The 23,465-nt window shown below is 40.6% G+C and overlaps 1 protein-coding gene across 1 annotated transcript in view; it reads left to right on the top strand.

The window, feature by feature from the left end:
- Positions 1-23,465, top strand: part of STK32A (serine/threonine kinase 32A) — a 125,327-nt gene that overhangs the window by 12,324 nt on the left and 89,538 nt on the right. The window contains exons 3-4 of the mRNA XM_032404427.1: positions 20,511-20,566; positions 21,792-21,943. Of these exons, the coding sequence (XP_032260318.1) occupies positions 20,511-20,566; positions 21,792-21,943 (208 nt within the window). The remainder of the gene's footprint in view (positions 1-20,510; positions 20,567-21,791; positions 21,944-23,465) is intronic.

The following is a 23,465-nucleotide window of genomic DNA, read 5'->3' as shown; positions in this document are numbered from 1 at the left end:
CTCTTGGTTGATCAGTGTGAGTCAATGGAAGTACTCGGGCCAGAAAATCAACTGTTACAATGGATCAAAGGTATTATGTTTAAAATATATATTATTTGAAAGTCATACAGACTAGGTTCAAATAAATGGGTACCACCCTGCAATTCATCTGAAATATCACTAGGTGGAATTAATTTCCTACTAGGGGCATTTCTTCAACTGAGGGTCATCAAACAACCGGAGGTGTTGATCACCCCCGTTCTACCCCATACTGTTGTACTTTCTACTTTAGTCTAAGGAAATAGCCAGTGTATTTTTGACTTCTGAGCATATTCATGAATTGGGGTTCAGGCAGCAGGAAAAGAAGCCGTTGGTGCCCATTGATTGGTCTTGGCACCAGTAATGGGTGTCAGTAAATCCCAGACGCCCTGGGGCAGAGTTTCATAAAAAGGAAGTGCTGACTATGCAAACAGATGCCATCAACTGGCCTTGGAGGCTGCTTCTCTGGAGAAGGTCCAAATAGATCTTTAAAGGACCTGCCAAGCTCCACATGTATTAGTGGCAACCATTTGCTGCCAACCATTTGGGAAGCTTAAGGGTTAGTGAGCCAGCTAAGTAATTTTTCATCAGGGGATCACAAGTGATATGCTCTAGAGTTGACCTTCAACTTCAGCTAGTATCATGGTGTCACTTACAGGCTAAACCAGTGGCTCCCAGATGCCCTCTCTGGACAAATGCCAACCTATGGCAAGGCTTTTCTTCATCTATGGTGAAAGGAGAAAAATGAGGGCAATGCAATAAGCTTCTCAGAAAGCTTATACCGCTAAAAATTTCAGTTCTAAGATTGCATGCTCTCTTGTGTGTGTGTTTACTGTTTAAGGACTGTGGAAATAGAAATTTTTTTTCCATACTGAGAACTCAGTAAAGTGACCTGCTTTTCCGATCCCCAGTTTTCTTGTCTGTAAATGGGAGCTAATAATTTTATCTGCCTCATACAGTTTTTGTGGGAATAGAAAGTGATTATCCAGGGGCGACTGGGTGGCTCAGTTGGTTAAGTATCCGACTCTTGATTTCAGCTTGGTCATGATATCAAGGTCATGAGACTGAGCCCCACATCAGGCTCCACACTCAGTGGGGAGTCTGCTTGGGATTCTCTCTCCCCGTCTGCCCATCTCCCCACTTATGCTCGCACACACTCGCTCTCTCTCTCAAATAAATAAATAAATAAATCTTTAAAAAATAAAAAAAGCTACTATCCATAAAAAGAAAATAGCATAGTGCCTGGCACATAGTAGCTGCTCAATAAACGTAATACCATTATCACATTATCATAATCATCTGAATTTTTTAATGCTCTTATATGGCAAGTAAAATATAAAATCTACCCAGTGTTGGTCTTCCTTTTCTCCTTAAGGTGATGGGATTTTCTGATCTGTAGCGTTCAAATGTATAATTGTAACTTTCAGTGAGTTCTACGTAGATCACTTACTTAGGTGGCTGAGATGAAAAAAATGATCTATTTCCATCAGGACAATATTTAAGTGAAAGACGGTACTCCGGGCTAGTAGTGTAGGAAGGGAGATGGGAAGCTGAGGATTGAGTCAACATTTATTTTCAGTATAAAATAATTGAGAGTCACTGATGATCTGAAGGGGGGTAAGAGGGAAAGAACAAAATCAAGAATGAATCCTAGGTGTTTACGTGAGTAGGCAGGAAGATGGCCGTGACACTTGGCTGACATGAAGGTGGGGCACTGAGGGGTTGGGGACATGTCCAGGCATAGTCACGAGTTCTTGTGAGGGCACGTAAAGTGACCGAGAGACTCTAAATCATGGTGTCAGTTAGGACTCTGGGACTGAGCAGCCAGAGGTTAGTGGGGAAGCCCAGGCTAGCAGTCTGAAGATGTTGTTCTCAGTTCTATGGGGACTGAGGAGTCTGGGTTGGGAGAGTATGTGGAAACAAAAGCGGAGAGAAGCCCCATTATTGAGAAGTCAGGCAGAGGAAAGCCATCAAGCTAAGGAAAGTGAGAAGCGGCAGCGAGTGAGGAATGAAAAACCATCTATCCTGAAATTTAAGAGAGAAGAGTCTTTCGAGAACAAGGGAGTAGTCACTTCGGCTGAATGCCCCTGTGGGTTAGAGGCCAGTGAGAAATACCTATGGGATCAGGCAAGCAGGAGGAGACTGGGGACATGGACGAAGCAGCTCAGTGGGACGTGGGACATGAGCCAGACTCTGGGGAGCTGGGGGGTGTAGGGGAGGCAAGGATGTAGACACAGCAAGTGTCATCAACTCTTTCAACAAGTTTGGTCTAAAGGGGAGCAGAGAAATGAGCCAAGAGCTAAAACTGAATATGATGTGAAGGCAGAAATTGTTTTTTAAGAGGAGATATGAAGCTGAGACTACAAGTCTAAGCTCTCTACCAATATAAAGGGAAGAAACTAGGAAATCATGTGAGCAGGAACCAGGGCTGGCTCCAGCCAAGTGGGACCAGGGCAGGTACACAGGGCCTTGCCTTCAGAAGTCTCCCACACTTGGGCTGGGATGCCCTGCAGTTGCTGTCTCTGAACTCTGACCAATTTTATATTTGAATTTGTATTTGTGAGGTCTGATGAGACAACGGATCATGCCACGGGGGCTTGAGGGCTAGATCCCATGCTGCCCCCTCCCCAGGAGGGGTTCTAGGTCAGTCGATCCTGGTACCACCTTCACCTCTGCCACCCTCCATCTATGACAGAAGTCTGGGTGCTGAAGCAAGATGGGTGGGGTGGGCACCCCTGTGACATACCCAGATGGGGCATGGTGGTGGCTGTCATTGTCCCAGGCTGGCAGTTTGTCTGGGAGGTAGCCAGCTAGAAACTGTCTCTTGGACCCTCACCCATCCCCATCTTCCTATCCAGATAGTAAATATGTCACGTTGTTCAATTGGGAAGCAAGTGATGTGAAATGCACTCACCACACGGTAACATTCTTGTTAAGAGTAATGGGAGAAACCAACAACCATCATGCACTTTATCATCAGCTCAGTGTGCAGTTTACGCATGGCAGGACCGAGGCATGGGAAGATGAAAGCACTGACCTGAAATCAGAGAGCCACACAGCTAGACCCTGAATCTTTTCAAGGAAGCTCTAGGCCCAATGTGGGGTTTGACCTCATGACCCCGAGATCAAGAGTCACATGCTCTCCTGACTGAGACGGCCAGGCGCCCACAGATCCTGAATCATGATGTCAAGTGAGTCTCATTTCTTTCATTATAGATATCCACCTAGGATAGCCAGCCAGAATGAATTTATAAAATTAAATGAACAAACGGAAGGGGATTGCTTTTCAATAAAAAACAGCAAATGTCCAGGGGCGCCTGGGTGGCTAAGTCAGTTAAGCATCTGCCTTCAGCTCAGGTCATGATCCCAGGGTCCTGGGATTGAGCCCTGAGTCTGGCTCCCTGCTCAGTGGGGAGCCTGCTTCTCCCTCTCTCTCTCCCTCTGCCCTTCCTCCCCTTCATGCTTGCTCTCTCTCACTCTCTCTTTCTCTCTCAAATAAATAAAATCTTACCAAAAAAAACCCCAAAAACAACCAGCAAATGTCCATTATGTGTCTACTACTGAATCCTGCTCTCAGAGAGCTGAATCATTGCCCCTCACAGTGACCTCTACCTTCACCTCCGCTGGAACTCACATACTTATCCCTTAGACCACATGGTTACTGAAGTGTTAGGGGTTCCATATATTATACTTTCCCTTGTCTGGCATGTATTATGCAGTTCATCACTACTCTTGAGCTTTGCTTGTCTTCTTCTGTTCATCAAAGACAACAATTACAGTGATGTTCATGTCTTTCCCAATTCATTTTACCATCATCATCACTCATTTTTCAACCTGTTTATATCAACCTGATTTGTTTGACACCTGGTGGGATAATTTTTATTTACTTTTACAAAATACTGAAGTCATTACCACTTTGATAACTTTTTCATTTTCTGTCCAGGGCATGTATAAATTACCAGAGAAAATATTCTAAACTCGGGCTTCGTTAAACATTAAGAAAATTTGTTTAATTCTTACGTTCCTAATTGTGAACTGGAATTGGCTTGCTTTCCTCAGTGGGTTTCTATCCAAGACTATGGTCCCAACATTCCCTATGGTTCACCTTTTGTGGGGCTATCTAACATAAAGAGAGATGAACGCAGCTGTTCTTAAGAAGTATGTATTTAAATGTGCATTTAAAAGCACATTTTATACCTATAAAATTAGTACATCTGAGTTATAGAAAGCTTGGAAAATATAATTAGGAAGAAAAAATTACCCATAATGCCTCAACCCATTGGTGACCACTGATAACATTTTAGGGAGTTTCCCTTTGCGATATCCATCCTGCATCCTTTCTGGCATCCCTCATCCCTCTCACTCACTATGCTTTTCTTCATATTTCTTGTTTTAATTGACTTACTTGTTTTGTTGTTTTTTCCTATCACTAGAAAAAAAAACTCCGTGAGGACAGGGATTTTGTCTGTTTTGTTCACTTTTATATCCTCAGTACCTCCTTGTTGAATAAATGAATACATTAATAGTCTTGTCTTTCTTACCTGTGTATGTGTATAAAAGACTTCTGATGTATTTGGGATGATGCACTATATACATCCGTATCTTCATTTTCACTTACATTGTGAGTAGCTTATCCCAGTTGTGTAAAATTTGTTGATTCTTGAAAGTATAATTTATTTTTTTAAAGATTTTATTTATTTATCTGAGAGAGAGAGAACACGAGCAGGAGAAGCAGACTCCCCATTGAGCAGGGAGCCCAGCACGGGACTTGATCCCAGGACCCTGAGATCATGACCTGAGCCGAAGGCAGACGTTTAACATACTGAGCCACTCAGGCACCCTTTAAAAGTATAATTTAGTGTCCATGAAATTCTGCAACATGGACATACTATGATTTATTTAAATGTACGGTTTTAAACATACCTAAGTTCTAAAATACAAAGGAATTCTCAAAGTGCAGTTGCTTTTTTGTGATGTTGAATAATTGTTTAATCCTGACAAATATTTGGGTGATCAGAAGGAAGAGATACTTATTTTGGAGTATTAAATTATTATTATATAAAATAATACTCAAAGCAGTTTGGTTGGTCTATTTAGACAGGATTAAGTATGAATATTATGTAATAAATAAATAAATGATAAATAAACTTGAATGAGGTGTGAAGGATTTTGCAGCATTTGTTGAAAACTGACCTTTTTAAAGAATTTTTTTATTCTGGAAAACTATCACATAAAATTTGTCATTTTAAATATTTTTAAGTATACAACTCAGTGGTATTCACAATATGTGCAACCATCGCCACTATCATTTCCAGAACTTTTTAATGCACCCAAAAAGGAACTCTGTACCCATGAAGTACTAACTCTCCCATTCCTCCTTCCTCTAACCCCTGGTAACTCTATTCTTTCTGACTTTATGAAGTTGACTCTTCAAAATACATCATGTAGGTGTCATCATATGACATTTGTTATTTCAAGCCTCACTCATTTCCCTGAGCATGAGGTCTCCGAGGTTCCTCAGTGCTGTAGCACATGTTAGAACATCATCCATCCCTTTTGATGGCCATATACTCTTCTACAGTCCATGTATACCACATTTTGTTGATCCATTTATCTGTTGATGAACACTTGGGTTATTTCCACCCCTACGCTATTATGGATAATGCTGCATGAACACTCAACATTAGTTGAGTGTACAAGTATCTGTTTGAGTCTCTGCTTTCAGTGCTTTGGTGGATATACCTAGGAGTGGACTTGTTGAAAGAGAACTCTTTGAGTTCAACCATTACAGGTATCTACCATGCGGGTCTGCACTTACCCCTTATGTGATGGTGGAGAATGAACTTTGTGTTCCCTTCAGCATACTTTTCAAGAAGGAACCCTGTAGTCATCTCAGGACTATGTACCTGAGTCCTTAACTCATACATCACTGCTAGACATGCCAGAGCTTTGGCTTATCCATACTGAAGGAGCTCCTGTCTGCCTCCAAAGCCCAATGACAGTGTTTGACATTTACAAGGTACCTGCTCATCCTTTTCTAATGTGACTCTTTAAGTAATTCTGAGATATGAGTAAGAAAGTGATCATCATCCGCTTATTCAGATAAGAATATGAGGCTAAAAATGGTTTTTAAAAAACACTAGCCAAAGTCACTAAGCCAGTAAGTAGTAAAGAGATGCCTGTCTCTGGTTCCTAATGTAAGTTCTTTTTTGGAAAAAACAAAAACAAAACAAACAAACTCTATCCTATGAATGAGAAAAAAATGCAAGCAAGGCTTTAGGGGAAGATGATGAGTCCAACACTTCCCTCTACTTCCATACCCTAAGAACTGGCAGCGTCATGTGCCTCTAGAAGGACAGTTGAAGGGGGAGGTCTAAAATAGGAGGATTGTTTGGATAGCTGTATAAAAATTGATCCTATCCCTTCTACCACTTTGTCAAAAAAAAAGAAAGAAAGAGAAAGAAAGAAACATGCTAGTCCTTTCCACACAACACCATCATTTATCCTCTGGAGAAGATCTCCTAACTGGGAAGACCCGGTGCACCAAGGACAGGGGCGCCTCCTGGAAAATGGAGGGATCGATCAGGTACATGAGCACATACCGGGTGCTCAGGCCCTCAGCCCTCTTTTGGCTCTGATAACACTGGCAGCTGGGGTCTCACCCTCCAGACAAGAGGATAATAGAGGTGGGGTTTTTTTTTCTGGAGATTTTGACCAACCTAAGAAGGAAGATGTACAGTTACCGACATGGGAGTATTCTGAACACAACATCCTAGCCATGGCTCTCTAGAGTGAAGCTTACTTTGGACAAGACTCCCCCACAGTCTCGGAACTTCCAAACAGGACTTTAGGTCTCCACACTTAAATATGAGCAGACAACAGAGGGTTCTCAGACACATGGGAAAGACTTCTCATAGGACAGATAAAGACTAAGTTTTGAGCAGAAAAAAAGCAACTTAAGGAAAACTGTCAGAGAAATGTTAAGAAATAACAATTGGGGCTCCTAGGTGGCTCTATTGGTTGAATTTCTGACTCTTGATGTCGGTTCCGGTCAGGATGAGATCCAGCCCTGAGTGGGGCTCCGCGCTGTGTGGAGCCTGCTTAAGATTTTCTCTCTCCCTCTGCCCCTCCCCTCTGCTCCTGCTTGTGTGTGCATGCACTCTCTCCCTCTCTCTCTAAAAAAGAAAAAGAAGGAAGGAAGGAAGGAAGGAAGGAGAAAGGAAAAGAAAAGAAAAGAAAAAAGAAAGAAAGACTTTTTTAATTGAAAAAATGGGATATCAAGAAAGCAAACTTTAGAGAGCAAAAGTTAGCTTTAGGGAAAAAAAATTACAGCATGAGTGTAAAGATTCAAAGGTTTAGACGATAAATTTAAGGAAATTTTCTAGAATGAGTAAACAGAGAAAGAAAAAAGCGGGACAAATAAATGAAAATTTAAAGCCCAGTCTAGGAGTTCCAGTTTCTAAATAATAGAAGGCTCAAAGAGATGGAAAGAAGGGAGGAAACCATCACCACTTAATTTAAGGGAAAAAAAGAAAAGCCCTGAACTTAAGGACACATGTTTCCAGAATGAATGAGCCAATTCAATGCCCTGCACAATGAATAAAAAAGCTATATCATTATGAACTTTCAAAGCATTCAATACAAATATACAATCCTGTAAGGTTCCAGAAAGAAAATTGTTTGTTGCATCCAAGGATCTGGCATCAAAACAGCTTTAGACTTCTCCGCAGTTGACACGAAAAGCTGGGAATTAAGGAGAGCAACGCCTTCAAAATTCTGATGAAGGTAATTTCTAACCTAGAATTTAACTCAGCTGAGCTCTCATTTGAGTGTGAGTAGAATAAAATATTTTTCATATATGCAAGTTTTCAAAAGTTAACCTCCCATGCGATCTTTCTTACAAAGTTATTGGAGGATGTCCTCCACAAAAACAAGGGAGTAAAACAAGAAGGAGGAAGACAGTGCATGCAACGAGCAGGGAATCCATCACTATAGAAGAGTGAAGGAGATCCCTAAGATGAAGGTCAAGGGGAGCCCAAGATGACAGCTGTCCAGTAAGATCACCTGTCCCGATGCAGTTAGGTCAGAGGGCTCTGGGAGAGACATTTTCAGGAAGACACGATGTGATCGATGCTCTTGAACACATTCAAGGGGAATTTAGACAACTAGAGTTGGAAATTGAATTAGGAGAAAGGATATAGGAAAATGAGCGCATGTATAAACAACACTATTATTAACTGCAGGGAAAACAAAAACTGTGCAAGAAAGGAAAACTCATCATAATTTACTCTATGACGCAGGTGCCTGTACCATTTCCATACTCATAATAGTGGAAATACTGAATGCTGATCTAATTGAAATTATTCTATCAAATATAGCTACATTGGAAAGATGGGCTCGTGTTGGGGTGAGACCTCAAGAGCTGGAGGGTGAGCTAAACCCTCCCCTGCCATCCTGGAGATTTAATAAGTGATGCCTAAAACTGAAAAGAAAATAAGGAAATTATGCTATTTAGAAGATAAGGTAGGAACTAGAAAATTTATTAGCTCGAAGAGGTTTAAGTGTCAGCTTCTTGGCTGGGAGAGATTGGAGAGTGAGACAAGGGTGTCAGAGGACTAAAATCAGTGTTTTATAATAAACCTTTAGAACTCTTTGACTCCTCAAACTGTGTAGAAATGTAGAGAGATAGAGATACCTAGCTTTGATAAAATTAAAAATTTTAAAAAGAAAGAAAAATTAATCAAAATATTAATTCATGGTTATCTTTGAACTATTTTTCTTCTTTCTACTTAATTCTGTCTACTCAGTTCTGTATTTTTAATACCAAAATCATATTAGTTTTATATAAAAATAATCTTTGTGAACAAAGAACTGAAGTTCAGAAATGTCAGGTAAATTTCCTAATTTCATTCATCTTGTAAGTGGTGGAGCTAGGATTCCAAGGCAGTTCTGTCTGACTCAGATTGTTTTTTATCATTGATCAAAATATCCATTAAAAACCAAACAGCACAATTGTCATGCCACAATATTCTCTCCCCTCTGTGAAGGTCCACAGAGCCTCTTTCTGTACTAAATATCAACACTGGATTGCTTTCATCTGTCTACATATTTGCCTATATATCTATTTATTTATACCCATCTAATTCCAGAAAGATGGAAGACTAGATTCCTAAGGTATTATAGGAAAATAAAATACAAATGAGACAAGGGGCATTTGATCACACAAGTTGTGTTCTCATGAATGCTGCTGAGTGAGTCATACTCAGTTTCCTGAGGGTGTGACTTAGTCCCAAGCTCCTTGTGTTTTTCCGAGGGCTTAGCGGAGTCCTGGGCATATAGATGCTCAACGGATATTTGTTGGTGTGACTTGCTAGCAAAACTATAGCGTCTGGACAAGTAACCTTAGCTTCTTTCCCACTTTGCTGTGACTGTCTTCAAAGGGTATATGTGAGCCTTTCTTTGTGACTGCCTCCACTTGGGAACATAGCATGATGACTAAACATTCATCTGATGAATGGAAAACTGCAAATTACACTGGAAGAACTATATTTTTAACCAGAGGTTCATATTTTTTTCTATCCTTTTACTTCCTTTCTTGGCAAACCATGCAATGTCCATCCTAAAAAATGGACAAAGTGGCAACAGAACTTGGAAGAGGGACTGATCCCTTCTCTGTTCTGAGGAGGGCTGTGGGAGTCTGTAGTTTTGTGTGGGGCCCTGTCTGGTGACAGAGTGAGATACTTGCACTTCTGGTCATGCAGATCTCCTCTGACTCCTCCTTTTAATTATCCTCCAGTCGCTAGGAGGTTATCAACCATGTCCTCACTTAGGACAATCGGTGAGTGTAAGGTTGACAAAGTGAAGAATGGCAGTTCTCAACACTTCTGAGCTCAAAGACTGAGTAAGTCAGTCCTTGAGGTTTTAACATGTAAGTCCAATGTCTGCAGGGAAATCTCAACATTCAAGTGGAGACTTACCTTACTTCTTTTTTTTTTTTTTTTTTTCAAAGATTCCATTTGTTCATTTGACAGAGAGATAGAGAGCACAAGTAGGCAGAGAGGCAGGCAGAGGGAGAGGGAGAAGCAGGCTTCCCGCTGAGCAGGGAGCCCGATGCGGGGCTCGATCCCAGGACCCTGGGATCATGACCTGAGCCGAAGGCAGACGCTTAACAACTGAGCCACCCAGGCGCCCCTAAAAAGCATTTTGATTGTAGGTTGTTGGTAAGATATTTCTTAGGAGTTACCTGTTGTAAATGATGTGTTAAGAAATCAACATGAAGGAAAAGATCTTTAAAATTTTTCCTCTAAAGCCATCCATATTTCATAAAACTTTGATGATGGCACTTCCTTGCCCCCTTCCTCCACTTAGTAAGTATTCATTATGCACCTGCTACGTGCCTGACATGGATCTGGACAATGTGCATATAATGATAAATAGGATGAGCCCATTGTCTTCCTTCACAGAGGTTACATTCTTGGCACTATTTGCCCTATGTGAATTCTCAACATCATTTTGCCTAACGTTGTGGCAAACAAAGTGTTGTTCTGGGCTGATACCAAAGTAACTTATCTAGTAACCGTAACAAAACCAGCAATAGTAATGGTATATTTATTGAATTTTTACTCTCTGCTAAAAATACTTGATAAACACCTTTGATATAGTTTATGTCACCTAGTCCTCATAGGAGCTTCAGAGGGTTAATATATAGGATCAAAATCTTATAGAGGAGAAATAAAGACTCAGAGAGGTAAACTGATTTACTTACAAGTTCATAGCTAATAAATAGTACAGCCGAAACCCATACCCACAGTTTCATGCTTATAACCATCATATTGTATCATAAACTTTCTAGGACTTACCTGTAACATTAAAATTATGGATCTTGGAGTCATACAAAGACAAGTTCAAGTCTAAGCCCCAACCCTGGGAGACTTAACTTTTTTGGGTCTTTGTAACTCATCCGCAAAGTAGCACTAATATTACCACTTCATAGTGTTTTGGTGATAAAATATCTGGACAGTGCCTAAACATGTGTATACATAATAGATAATGAATTTAATTATCAGCTTTGACCCAAGATATGGTACAGTGCAGACAACAAAGGCCTATTCATTATTTAGAGACACCATTATTAATCTGCTTCAAATTCATGGGGTTGGGGGCAAAGGTAGAAGGGGAAGTTTAAGGCCATTGAAATAAAATTAAAGAATCAACACATACCTATGGAGAGCCTCCTCACCCTAAGGTTTGGGTCACTCAGGAAGTACAGTCTCCCTATCCTCCTCTGCTTGGTAAGCTGTTGAACTACGCATTCTGCAAGGCCCAGCTAAAATGTTGGCCCTCCCTGAAGCTCTTTTATCTTCTACAGTACGAGCCACTCCTGTGGCTTTTACTGTACAGAGTAGGAGTTCCGATAGCAAGACCCACAGTCCGGCTCCAGGCAGTTTCCATCAAAATCTCCCAGGAAACTGATTAAAATACAAATTCCCAGGTTCAGCCTCCAGAGTCTGATTTAGATGAGGCCCCTGAATTTGCATTTTTAAAAGTGTGTTCTGTGTGATTCTGACGGGAAGACACATCTGTGAAATGCTGTGGAACCATCCATGACTCTTCATACATATATAGAACTTTATCTTGCAGTTATGCATGTGTGTGTTTCATTTCTTTTCCTGGGAAATTATCTTCCTGATACTCTGATGCAATGCAGGTGTAAAAATGAAGAAAATCTAGAGGAAAGAATACTAAGAGCAAGTCCTTCTGCCACACCTTTCTCTTTTTAATCATCTCCCCTCGGATGTTTCGCTGCATTGTCTGGACTGTTGGCTGTCCCTACTATACATCCATCCCCGTGACACTGTGATCTCTCTACAACAGTAGGACTTGTTTTAGTTGGAACTTTATTAGTTTGGCTAACAAAGTAAACACGAAAAATTGAATCACTGGCAGAATATTTGGGATGCTTCATCAGTAACCAAAGTAGGACCTATATGAATATAGAGCCACACACTTTAACGCCATCAGGGCTCCCCCTTTGTCTTGTGAGACTGCTTTATTCTGTGTCAGCTTTATTCTTTATTTCCTTGGGCCTACTGACCTGCCCCCCCACCACCACCCTTTTTTTTTTTTTTTTTTACATTTGGCCAGTTCTGTTCTTGTGTTGGGAAAGCCTGGTAATATAGGGGGAAGCATGCATTTTCACATCAGAAAGTCCTACGTGAATAGGAATATGTAGATTACAGTTGTGCTGGTCACAGTCCCAGCTCCCAGACGGAAGCTTCTGGCTCGGGGTGTGGCACAGGGTGGATGACAGATAGGTGATGCATGTGTCTGGGGAGACCAGTGTTGGGAGATAGCAGCTGTGAGAAAGAGAGATCCCTCCTGGAAAGAGAAGCAGAAGTGTGGATGCTGTGGAGAGCCAGGCCTTTGCCTGACTCGGTGCTATCCATCCTTCTTTCTTGGGCACCATTATATGTGTTTAGTGGGCCTCAGCAGCGAACAAACAGTGTTTGAGGACAGCTCTGCAGTCACTTGGGGGGGACTCCCCACCCTGCCGCCTCTCACCTACTCCGTGGCCTTGGGAAAACCATGTAATCACTCTGCGCAGTAGTTTGCTCATCTTAAAAAAATAGCAATAATAGTACTACTATTTCAAAGCATTGATGGAAAATTGAGTAGTGTAGCTAAGATGCCTAGCAGAATGCCTGATATTCCTTACATAAATGTTAGATATTAGCTATTATTAATGATTCTATTGTCCCACTAGACCATAAACCCCATAGAGGAGGGCAGCCTTGGCTTTCTCCCTCCCTGGCACTTAGTACAACTCCTGGCTCCGACTGAGTCAGCCATCAGTAAATGTCAGTGAACATAGACTGAGTTCACTGAGCAATTTCCATTTGCATCTTTACTCCACCTCAGTGTCTCTTCTGCTATACCAGTGTGTGTGGGGCGGGGGGGGGAATCAAATAGATACGTTCTTCCTGGACTGGAGGGAAGAAGGGGGACATGTAGCCAGCTAAGCAATAACTGTTTTCATGTTGAATTACCTTTGTCTTTAGAGAATCACATCCTGAAGCAGTGACATGTTTAAGCAGCAAATTTGTATGCCAAATTAGCATACCAAAAAGTCAGGCCAGACTTTGGCTTGACTTTTTATATATATATATATATATATATAGTTTTATTCTCTGAAGACTTTATCTTGGTACTCTTGAACTTATTGAGACTGCCCTGGTTTAATTTGCTATCAGTTGGAACCAAACAGCATTGGAACCTAGCATTGTGCTACATGAGCAAAGTATTTACTAAATAAATTATCAGCGTAAGTAAAATATGGAGAGCCTGCTTTACAATGATATTCTCCCAAAACACTTTAAAGGCATCCACTTCTTAATAATCACACTGGCATGGCTGCATACAAGGAAATTAGCAATTGTTTTAACTTTCAATTTAAGCTGAGAAAGATTGCAAAAATTAAAACAGCAGGAGTTCAACAATGCCTGGTCAAAATATAAGTACATGCCTCTAACAGTCTTGAAGTAAAAAAATGCCTTTCTAGTAAAGACTTAAACCAAGGGGACCCCAAAGGAAAAGAATAATACATTTGACTATATAAAATTTGACTGCATAAGATATAAATTGAACACTTCAGTTTTCTACACTATTAAAAATGCTTTAAAGTCAAAAGCCAAATGGACAGCCTGGATAAAATATTCCCGAGATTTGCTCAAGAGAGACTTAATTTATGTAACGTTTTAAGCACACTTGGAAAGCAAAAAGACTAATAACTCATTAAAAGCAGGCAAAAATCTACGAATAGGCAGCTCTCTGGAAACAGTGCACATACAAAGAGATGAGGCTCTATTCATCATTTAAGAAATATAAAGTAAATCAATAATTCAGTTTTTTCTTCACCTGTCAGGTCAAAGACTGCTGGCATAATAGCATCGGCAGGGTGGACAGAACGTCATTCTTACACACATTGGTGCGGAGGAGATTCAACATCATTGAAGGGCTAGTGTACAGTGTCTATTAAATTGGAAAATTCACACACTCTTTGTTACAGCATTTCTGCTTTTACGAAGCTAGCTTACGACACTTTGCACAAAAGCTGACCAAGGATGTTTGCACTAGTATTGCAGGTAACAACAGATAATTAAACCATCTTCGAAATGCTGTCAAAAAGCTAAGTATCTTATGGGACATTCTACACAATGTAATACAAAAGAGCTGTTTAAAATAATTAGATATAGATCTGTATGTGATGTATGAAGGAACAGAGAGAATGTAATTATATAGAAAGAGCTTATAATCTCTGTTCCTATAGGAATGATAATACGTTGCTACTGCTATCAAAAGGGAATACATATATGCTGAAAAAAATCTCTCAAAGGATACATAGAATTTGTTCAAAGAGGCTGCCTTCTGGGAATGCAACTAAAAATTTAGAATGGGAAGAAGTCTCAGTTTTCTTCGAATAATTGTACTTATTCATTTGTAATGTTTAGTTTTCAGTGAGCCGGACATTATACTTCTGGTGTATAGCAGCTCATCTTCAAAACCACCTGTGAGCCAAGTTTAATTAGTGCCATTTTACAGATGGGGACACACAGCTGGTGTCCTTGTTCCCTCATCAATAGAAAGATTTACATAAACATCAAGAAGTGCAGTTCCCCACAGTTGTGCATATGGTCATGATTTGGGATTTACTTAGGCTGCAATCATTTTTTTAACAGGAAAAAATAAAATATTTTCCAAATATTTTTACCTCAATCATAGAAAAACAGGTGGGGGCAGGGGAGTCTGCTTTACCTTCTATTCTCCCAAATTCCAAGTGTCAGGGTGGTATAACTCACTCTAAAAAGAGTCTCCCCTTTCCTTTCTTTCCTTCTGTTTACTGCACAGAATGTTGAGACTGGGGAGATGCGAGGAGAAGTCAAACAAAGGAAAGAAAAAACATCAAGCACCAGATGCCACGATCAGCATGCTTCTGTTTAGGGAAAGACTTGGGGAAAGTTGAGTTGACCCATGTGATTGTAAAAGGAGAGACAAAGAAATCCCACCTTGCTTCCCCTGATTCTGCCTCTGGGATGGGTAGACACACAGTAGTAACAGCATAAAGATGACTATAGAAATAGGGGTTAAGAGCCTGGGTCCAGAGTCAGAAAGGTGTATACTGAGTTTACGTGACTGCCGCTGAGCAGGCTCAGATAGTTGACGTTGTCCAACCCTGCACTCAAGCGTTGGGTATGGTTTTGTGACAACAGTCAACCAGCTGTCCCCTCAGTTGCTCTTACTTGCCATGTGACTAATACATTTTAGTCTGCCAGTGAGCTGAGTGTGATATTAGTGTTCAAATGTTTTCTATACAGGAGCACCTAAATACATTTCATGAGCTTCATGCGGTGCTCACACAAGAGAAAACTCTGTTGGACTTTGTAAAGACTCCCTTGGTTTTCAAAGCAGTACATTTCTAGAGGATTTTCACGTGTAGTTTAGACTAACCAAGGTTCCGCCCTACTTTCTGTCTTCAGAACCTAACCCCAGGGTCATTTAGTCATGGTCCTGGTGACACCCACAGCAAGTTATTTAATCTCTCTGATCCGGAGCACCCCTAGCTACACACACTGTAAGGTTGTTGTGAGGACAAAATGAGACATAAACATGAAATGCACACCGGCCATCTGGGTGGCTTAGTCGGTTAAGCATCTGCCTTTGGCTCAGGTCATGATTTTAGGGTCCTGGGATCAAGAACCACATCAGGCTCCCTGCTCAGTGAGGAGTCTTCTCCCTTTACCCCCTCCCCCCCCCCACTCACGCTCTCTCTCTCAAATAAATAAAATCTTTTTTAAAAAATGAAATGAGTACCAAACCACACATAAACAGATCTCTTGTGCATATAGAATTTCTGTGTCTGGTTGATTTGTGGAGAATGTGCACCTACCCCAAAGAAAAACTCAAAAATAAGCCTCTTTATGGGTATTTAGTTTAGATATTTTTAAAACTACTTGATGTAGTATCATAACATTAGGACCCATTCAACTCTGGCTGTTAACCTAATACGCCTCCAGGCAACATTAAGGACACTTTACTGATATGATGTTTGCTAAGACTGGGGTGAGCAGCCATGTGTGAAAGCAAGACTCCAAAGCAGATAAGAAAGATACTGAAGGTTTCAGCTTTTTGGCCTGTCTGTTCTTCCACAGGCCATATACATAGGCCAGCTCTGTCAGTGGAAGTGAGAACCAGGCTCTGCTCTCTCCACACTCAACTGCTGCCCTCAAGGCCCCAGATAGAACCAGGGTCTAAGAGTATCTCTAAAAGACCCCTATGTCATCTTGGCACCAGATCTCCTCCATGAACCAGAAACAAAGTTGTAGAACATGATACAAGGACAAGACACAACAAGTAAACACAACAAAGTTACTGTGCGATGGGAGGAAACACTGCAAGAACACCACACTGTCGACTACAAAAGTCCCAAATGTGGAGAAATGACACTGACAACTGCCATTTTTTTCCAAGCTGAATAGCCATGTGCTATGATAGCAACTTCTGGTGGTATTTGCTGGGAGTCTGAATTAGGCTATTCTCTAAGAAGTGGTAGTAGGAGTACTAGCAAAAATAGCTAGTTGCAGTTCATATTCTAAGTCCTTTATGTATAGTAACTCATTCCATCTTCCTCTAAACCCAATGGGATATATATTATTTCCATACCCATTTCAGAGATGAAGGAACAGAGCATAGAAGTAAACTGCCAAGATTATATAACTATCAATTGTAGGAGCTACGATGTGAACTCGGGTAGTCTGTCTCCAAAGCCTGTACTTTTCATCTCAGGGGCTGGCACACTTTTCTGTAAAGAGCCAGCTAGTAAATATTACAGACTTTTATACAGTTGCATATTTTTATTGTTTTTTTAATAATCCTTATAAAATGTAAAAACTGATCTTAGCTCAGAGGCGAGACAAAAACAGGCTGCAGGCCCATTGGGACCTGTAAGCATAAATGATCTGCTGGTTAATACTATACACGTTGATCAAAGGTTCAAGTACACAGAGGATATGCTATTTGATACCCAGCCCCTTTGGTAAATCCTACATGCCTGTAATACAAATGGGTGTCCGTTGATAAAATAATCCATAATTCTGACATCATCCCTTTCTCATTTTGTCTGAGTTATGAGGTCTCACTGCCTTTTCCATGAGCCTCCCTCCTAACTACGGCTCCTGTTGCTGGACATTTAAGAAGGAAGAGTAAATGAGGCCAGCATTACCCTGATTCCAAACCCAGATAAAGACACAACAAAAAAAGAGAACTACAGGCCAATATCTCTGATGAACGTAGATACAGAAATCCTCAACAAAATATTAGCAAACCGAATCCAACAATATATTTTATCTTTTGTTGTTTTGTTTTTGTTTTGTTTTGTTTTTAAATTTTTTTTAAGATTTTATTTATTTGACAGAGAGAGACACTGCGAGAGAAGGGAACACAAGCAGGGGGAGTGGGAGAGGGAGAAGCAGGCTTCCCGCTGAGCAGGGAGCCCGATACGGGACTCGATCACGGACCCCAGGACCATGACCTGAGCCGAAGGCAGACACTTAATGACGGAGCCACCCAGGCGCCCCCCAACAACATATTTTAAAAATTCATTCACTGGATACAACAGTGGCTCAATATTCACAAGTCAATGTGATACATCACATCAATAAGAGAAAGGATAAAAACCATATGATCGTTTCAACAGATGCAGAAAAAACATATGACAAAGTACAACAATCCATTCATGATAAAAACCCTCGACAAAGTAGGTTTACAGGGAACATATCTGAACATAATCAAGCCCTTATATAAAAAACGCACAGCGAACATTATACACAATGGGGGAAAACTGAGAGCTTCTCCACTAAGGTCAGGAAGAAGACAAAGGTGTCCAGTCTGACCTCTTTTAAATAATGCAGTACTGGAAGTGCTAGCCACAGCAATCAGACAAGAATGAGGCATCCAAGGTAAGCAAGAAGTAAAACATTTACTATTTACAGATGGCATGATGCTATATAGAGAAAACCCTGAAGACTCTACCAAAAAAAACTACTAGAACTGATGATTAAATTCAGTAAGATCACAGGATATAAAAATCAATGTACAGAAATCCATTGCATTTCTACACATTAATAATGAAGCATCAGAAAGAGAAATTAAAAAACAATCCATTGCAATTGCACCTAAAATAATAAAATACCTAGGAATAAACTTAACCAGAGGTGACAAAAACACTAATTCAAAGGAATACCATGCACCCCTATGCTTATTGCAGCATTATTTACAATAGCCAAACTATGGAAGCAGCCCAAGAGTCCAATGTGGTAGATGAATGGATAAAGAAGATGTGGTATATATGTACAATGGAATATTCCTCAGCCATAAAAAGGAATGAAATATTGCCACTTGCACCAACATGGATGGATCTAGAGAGCATAATGCTAAGTGAAATAAGTCAGTCAGAGAAAGACAAACACCGTGTGATTTCACTCATATGTGGCATTTTAGGAACAAAACAAATGAACAAAGGAAAAAGACAAGCCAAGAAACAGTCTTAGCTTTAGAGAAGAAACTGATGGTTACCAGAGGGGAGGTGGGCCGGGGGATGGGTGAAATAGGTGATGGGGATGAAGAGCACACTTACCTTGATGAGCACTGAGTAGGAATTTTGAATCACTAAACTGTACACGTGAAAATGAATAAAACATTGTATGTTAACTACCCTGGAATTAAAAGAGAAAAAAGGGGGAGGGGGACTGTGAGGATGGAATAAGAGCTTCTCTTCCAGCCACTTTTAACCTGTCATTGGCTTTCTCTCCATGCTGATTATTATATATGGAAGTGACTTTAGACAGTATGGAATTGGACTGGAGTCTGTTCTCTTTTTGACTGATTAGAAATAAAGGCATAAATAGGCCTAAACCTTTAGGCCTATCACTTTTCTGGGACCAGACATTAATTAAGGGGGTTAACACTAGTAGAACCAGCAACCTGGCATCTAATCTTTGATCATTTTCCTGAAAGCTTAAAATGCCTTATATAGAGACATGGTTTATGGAATGGATTAGTATTACAACGGAACTTCATGCTTTCTAGGTGCCTCCTGTATGCTTGAAGATTCAAAATGTCATCACAGCAGTCTAGGCAAGGCTACTAGTGGAGAAATCACTGTGTTATGTTAGTAGGTTGGCTCAGGATTAAATCTTGGACTTGCAAATAAATCCTGGTCATTTTTTGACACCTCTGTGGTACATAATATAGAGCTGTGCCTCATGTAATAAGTGTGAGGAAATCCTTGCTTTGGTTATATCAGTTTGAAACTTAAGAGAAAACTTACAGAGGTGTCTTTCTAGTTATTTTGACCACCACCTGTGAAAAAAAATATATACCAAAAAATTTTATCATGATACAATCCATATCTACCTACACACATACGTAAAACCAAAACGAAGTTTCAGAAGCAACACTATTCTTCCTACATTTGAGACATTTCTGATTGTTTTCTAACCTATTCTACTTTGTTTAAATTTTGGATGCTTCTCATACCACCCAATTTATTTCATAACTCATTAATGGGGCTTGACCCCATTTGAAAAACAGTTCCTCAGAAGACCCTCATGCTCACACTGCTCATATTTACAAGAAGCATCCGTTTTGAGGTCCTTGTGTATCTTTACAGCTAGTTTGATTTATTTGCTGAGGAGCAACTATGTGGAAATCACTGTGTGAGGCTCTGTGGGAAGTGTAGAGTTTTGCTTTCAACTACCTCAAGCCAGGAATTTTCTGAGTTGCTAAGGAAACCAGGATGAACAAAAGGACCTATTATCTCTGCCCTCATTGAGTTTATAGTCTAGTGGATTAAAGAAACTCAAACTGCAGGAATTTTGGGAAATAAGTCATTCACTTGACTTTGTTTACTAAATAAGTCATCCACTTGACTTTATTAGCACTTTCTGGGTAGAAGGTATGTTTTTCTTATCTAGGAAGGTCAGTCCCATTTCTCTAGGACCAGATCTCTCCGTAATCATTAGTGTTCAGTGATGCTCCTCCTGACCTTGCCACTTATGTGAAATCCATTGTTATGTGCTCTTAGAGCCCCCACGACTTCTCTCTTTACATTTAGTGGGAGTTTTAATTGTCCATTAAGTTATGACTATTTCATCTATAAGTGCCTCTCTCTATAGGGAGCCCTTACTAAACTACAGGCTCCAAAAAGGTAGAGATTCCATTTTTACTTTGCTATTACTATATCCCCCAGTACTAAGCACTGTGATTAATGAGTAAGAAGTGTTTAAGAAATATTTATTGAATAAATGAACGGGTATCCTAAGGTCATCTGGAATGTTGTCTTAAACAAGGTACTCTGGTTTCGCCTAATCTTTATTATTTATTAGCAACTAAAAAACAACTGATAATCCTTCACATTGTTCTTTTTGTTTGTTTTGCAGTCAACTTTGACCACTTTGAAATTTTGCGAGCCATTGGGAAAGGCAGTTTTGGGAAGGTGAGAACCAAAATGATTAACCACCAGCAGGGTCATGTAGCTCAGGGAACAGAGTCTGAGAATGTTCAGATTATTTCAGTTACTGGGACCACAAGGAATGATAATTCAGAGAGGTTTTTATAAAATTGTCACTAGAGTTTGAGGTGTGTGATATAATGGACATCTATTGTTCTCAGAATTATTTCATTGTCATGCCCATTTACTCTCACTAGATTTTAAGACTTTCTCTCCACTCTAAAATTTTGGACTCAGTTGCCAATTGTACCCATACCTTCGGTAACACTTACCTGTCAATGTAAAAGTTAATTCTTTTTTTTTTTTTTAAGATTCTATTTATTTATTTTAGAGAGAGAGAGAGAGAGAGAGAGCGTGGGTGGGGGGAAGGGCAAAGTGTGAGGGAAAAGTAGGCTCCCCACTGAGCGGGGAGCCCAACAGTGGGGCTCGACTCCAGGACCCCAGGATCATGCCCTGAGCTGAAGGCAGATGTTTAACCGACTGAGCCACCCAGGCGCCCCAAGAGATAACTCTTTTTATGTGGAAAAGATATCTGTTTTTCCTCCAGTTATACCATGTTTTTATTTTCAAAAATCGACCATGAAAGATAGATCCAGCCTAATTTTTTTGCAAGAAACTTCTAGATTCAAATCCTGATCATTAGTTTCTTGGTAGAGACATACTTTGAGAGTATTTCTGATTTCATATTGAACTTGGATTTTAAAATCATCTCCTGCCCACTTTATCAGACATCTAGAACCTCTAAAAGAATTTCAGAACCATGGACATCATGTGCAGTGCTTTCCCGGTGCTTTAAGTCCTTTTAGGTTCTATCAACTACTGTGTAAAGAGAAATTCTTGGCGCAGTGTTGTTCGGCAGTTTAGCCGTGCCCACATCAGTCACTCAAAGCAGAATAGCATGTCATTGGCTGTTGGAAGATTCCTGACAAGGAAGCAGCTATTTTCTCCAACATGCTGTCTAAACAAAACCCAAAGAGCGAAAAACAGGCAGGCTTGCTTGAGAAAACAGAGATTCACGAACTGACCTGATACAGGGGAAGAAAATGACATTTTCTACTCTGAAATCAGAGCTAAGCAGCAACGTCAGCAGCAGAGAATTTGCAAGTGGTGAGGCCTCCAGGCCATGCTTCTGAGAACCTCCTGTCCTGTCTCCCACGGCCGTGATCTGTCAACTCCCTGACCACTTTCTCATTCTGGTTTGCGCCATTAGGTCTGCATCGTGCAGAAGAACGATACCAAGAAGATGTACGCAATGAAGTACATGAACAAACAGAAGTGCGTGGAGCGCAACGAAGTGAGAAATGTCTTCAAGGAACTCCAGATCATGCAGGGTCTGGAGCATCCTTTCCTGGTTAATTTGTGGTAAGTGGTTTTACGGGATCTCTGAACGGAGTCATTTCTACCTTCACCCCCAAACACTGTTCCCTAAACCCATCTTGATTTCCAGGTGTGTATTTGCAAAATCTTCAGTAGGCTCTTCCTCAAGGGCTTTGGTTCTCCTTGATTTCTTTGGCTTTAAATGAAACAAATTTTTGTTTTTTGTCACAAATAAATACTGCTTGTTTTGTTTTTGTTTTTTGTCACAGTTCCCCCGGTCCTTGAGGACCATGTATTTTTTAAAACATGGCGGCTAAATAGGCTGACGAAGAATGAGTTCAGATATCTTGTCATTCGTTAGATACTTTTCCCCCATTAATTGTGGGGCAGCGATGTTGGGTACTAAGTAGGTCATCAACGGCTGAGGGGAGGTTGATCTTGAGAACTTGTACAAAAAAGCACTTGCTCTCTACAATGACTGGCAGTAGACATGGGTTCCTTGTAGCGTCCTTCTCGAGCGGCCACATATATATACCTGGGAGCTGGAAAAGGACAGGTGCTGCCTTTCTCACCAAATAGCTTCTAACAGAGCTGGAGCTAACTCAGATCAGTGGCTAGACATTAGGTAACTGTGATCTCCTCCCAAAGTCGGGATCATAATCCAAGGCTTAGAAAATGGCTAGAAGCTGGCTGTGTCTCTTACTCCCTGCTCTTTTCTTATGCGTGGAGGTCTGTATGTGGCTCTCTCATTTTCCTCTACACTTTAATGCATCCATTATGTTAAGAGCCTATTCTTAAAGCTAATTCAGTGTGACTGTTATTTAAATATGCATACCAAGCAGTTTCTACTAGCGAAGGCAAAAAAAAAAAAAAAAGAAAGAAAGAAAGTATTCAGAGAATACTAATGGAAAAATAATTGGAATGTCACTGTGTGTTTAGGGACATTTCTCTGGAGGAGTTAATGCATAAAACCTGTCTCCCTCCATCCTTAATTAATACAGTTCACTTACTATACACTTTGCTCCAAGACTCCACACCATAGTTGAAAATATGGTTCTGTGTGACCTGGAAATGGGTCCCTTTGGTTCGTGCCCTCCTCAGACACAGTGGAGTCTAATTCTGGCCCACGCTCGGTGTATTTAACCAGTAGCTCAGAGTGGCCTATTCACAGCGCTGCCACGCAGCGTTACATGGATGCGGCTCTTTCTTCCCCACGATTAGCAATCACCAGATTGCCTTTCCGCCCCCCACCCTGACAATGACAAGGTGCTCTCAATTCACATCCTCCCTTTGTTCAAAGTCACATTTTCCTTCTTCCAAAGTTCAGCCAACTAATTCTCTCCTTTTAAGACCAGGAACCCTTCAGAAGGACAGAGCATTTCCCCCTTTCATGCCGGTCCCTCATCACTGAATAATCAAAATGGATTTCAGTCCCTTCCCGTTTTTATTTATTTTATTTTTTTGTGAGGTGGGTGTTAGGAGACTTGAAGCTGGCCAAAGTTTACCGATTCTGCCGTAACTTGTCAATGCAGGCAACTCTCTGTGCCCCACGCATGCAGACTTGGTG

This window comes from Phoca vitulina, unplaced genomic scaffold (genome assembly GCF_004348235.1).
Source record: "Phoca vitulina isolate PV1807 unplaced genomic scaffold, GSC_HSeal_1.0 scaffold6, whole genome shotgun sequence".
Classification (NCBI taxonomy): domain Eukaryota; kingdom Metazoa; phylum Chordata; class Mammalia; order Carnivora; family Phocidae; genus Phoca; species Phoca vitulina.
The sequence above is the reverse complement of the archived record's forward strand: the minus strand, read 5'-3'. Positions and strand labels throughout refer to the sequence as shown.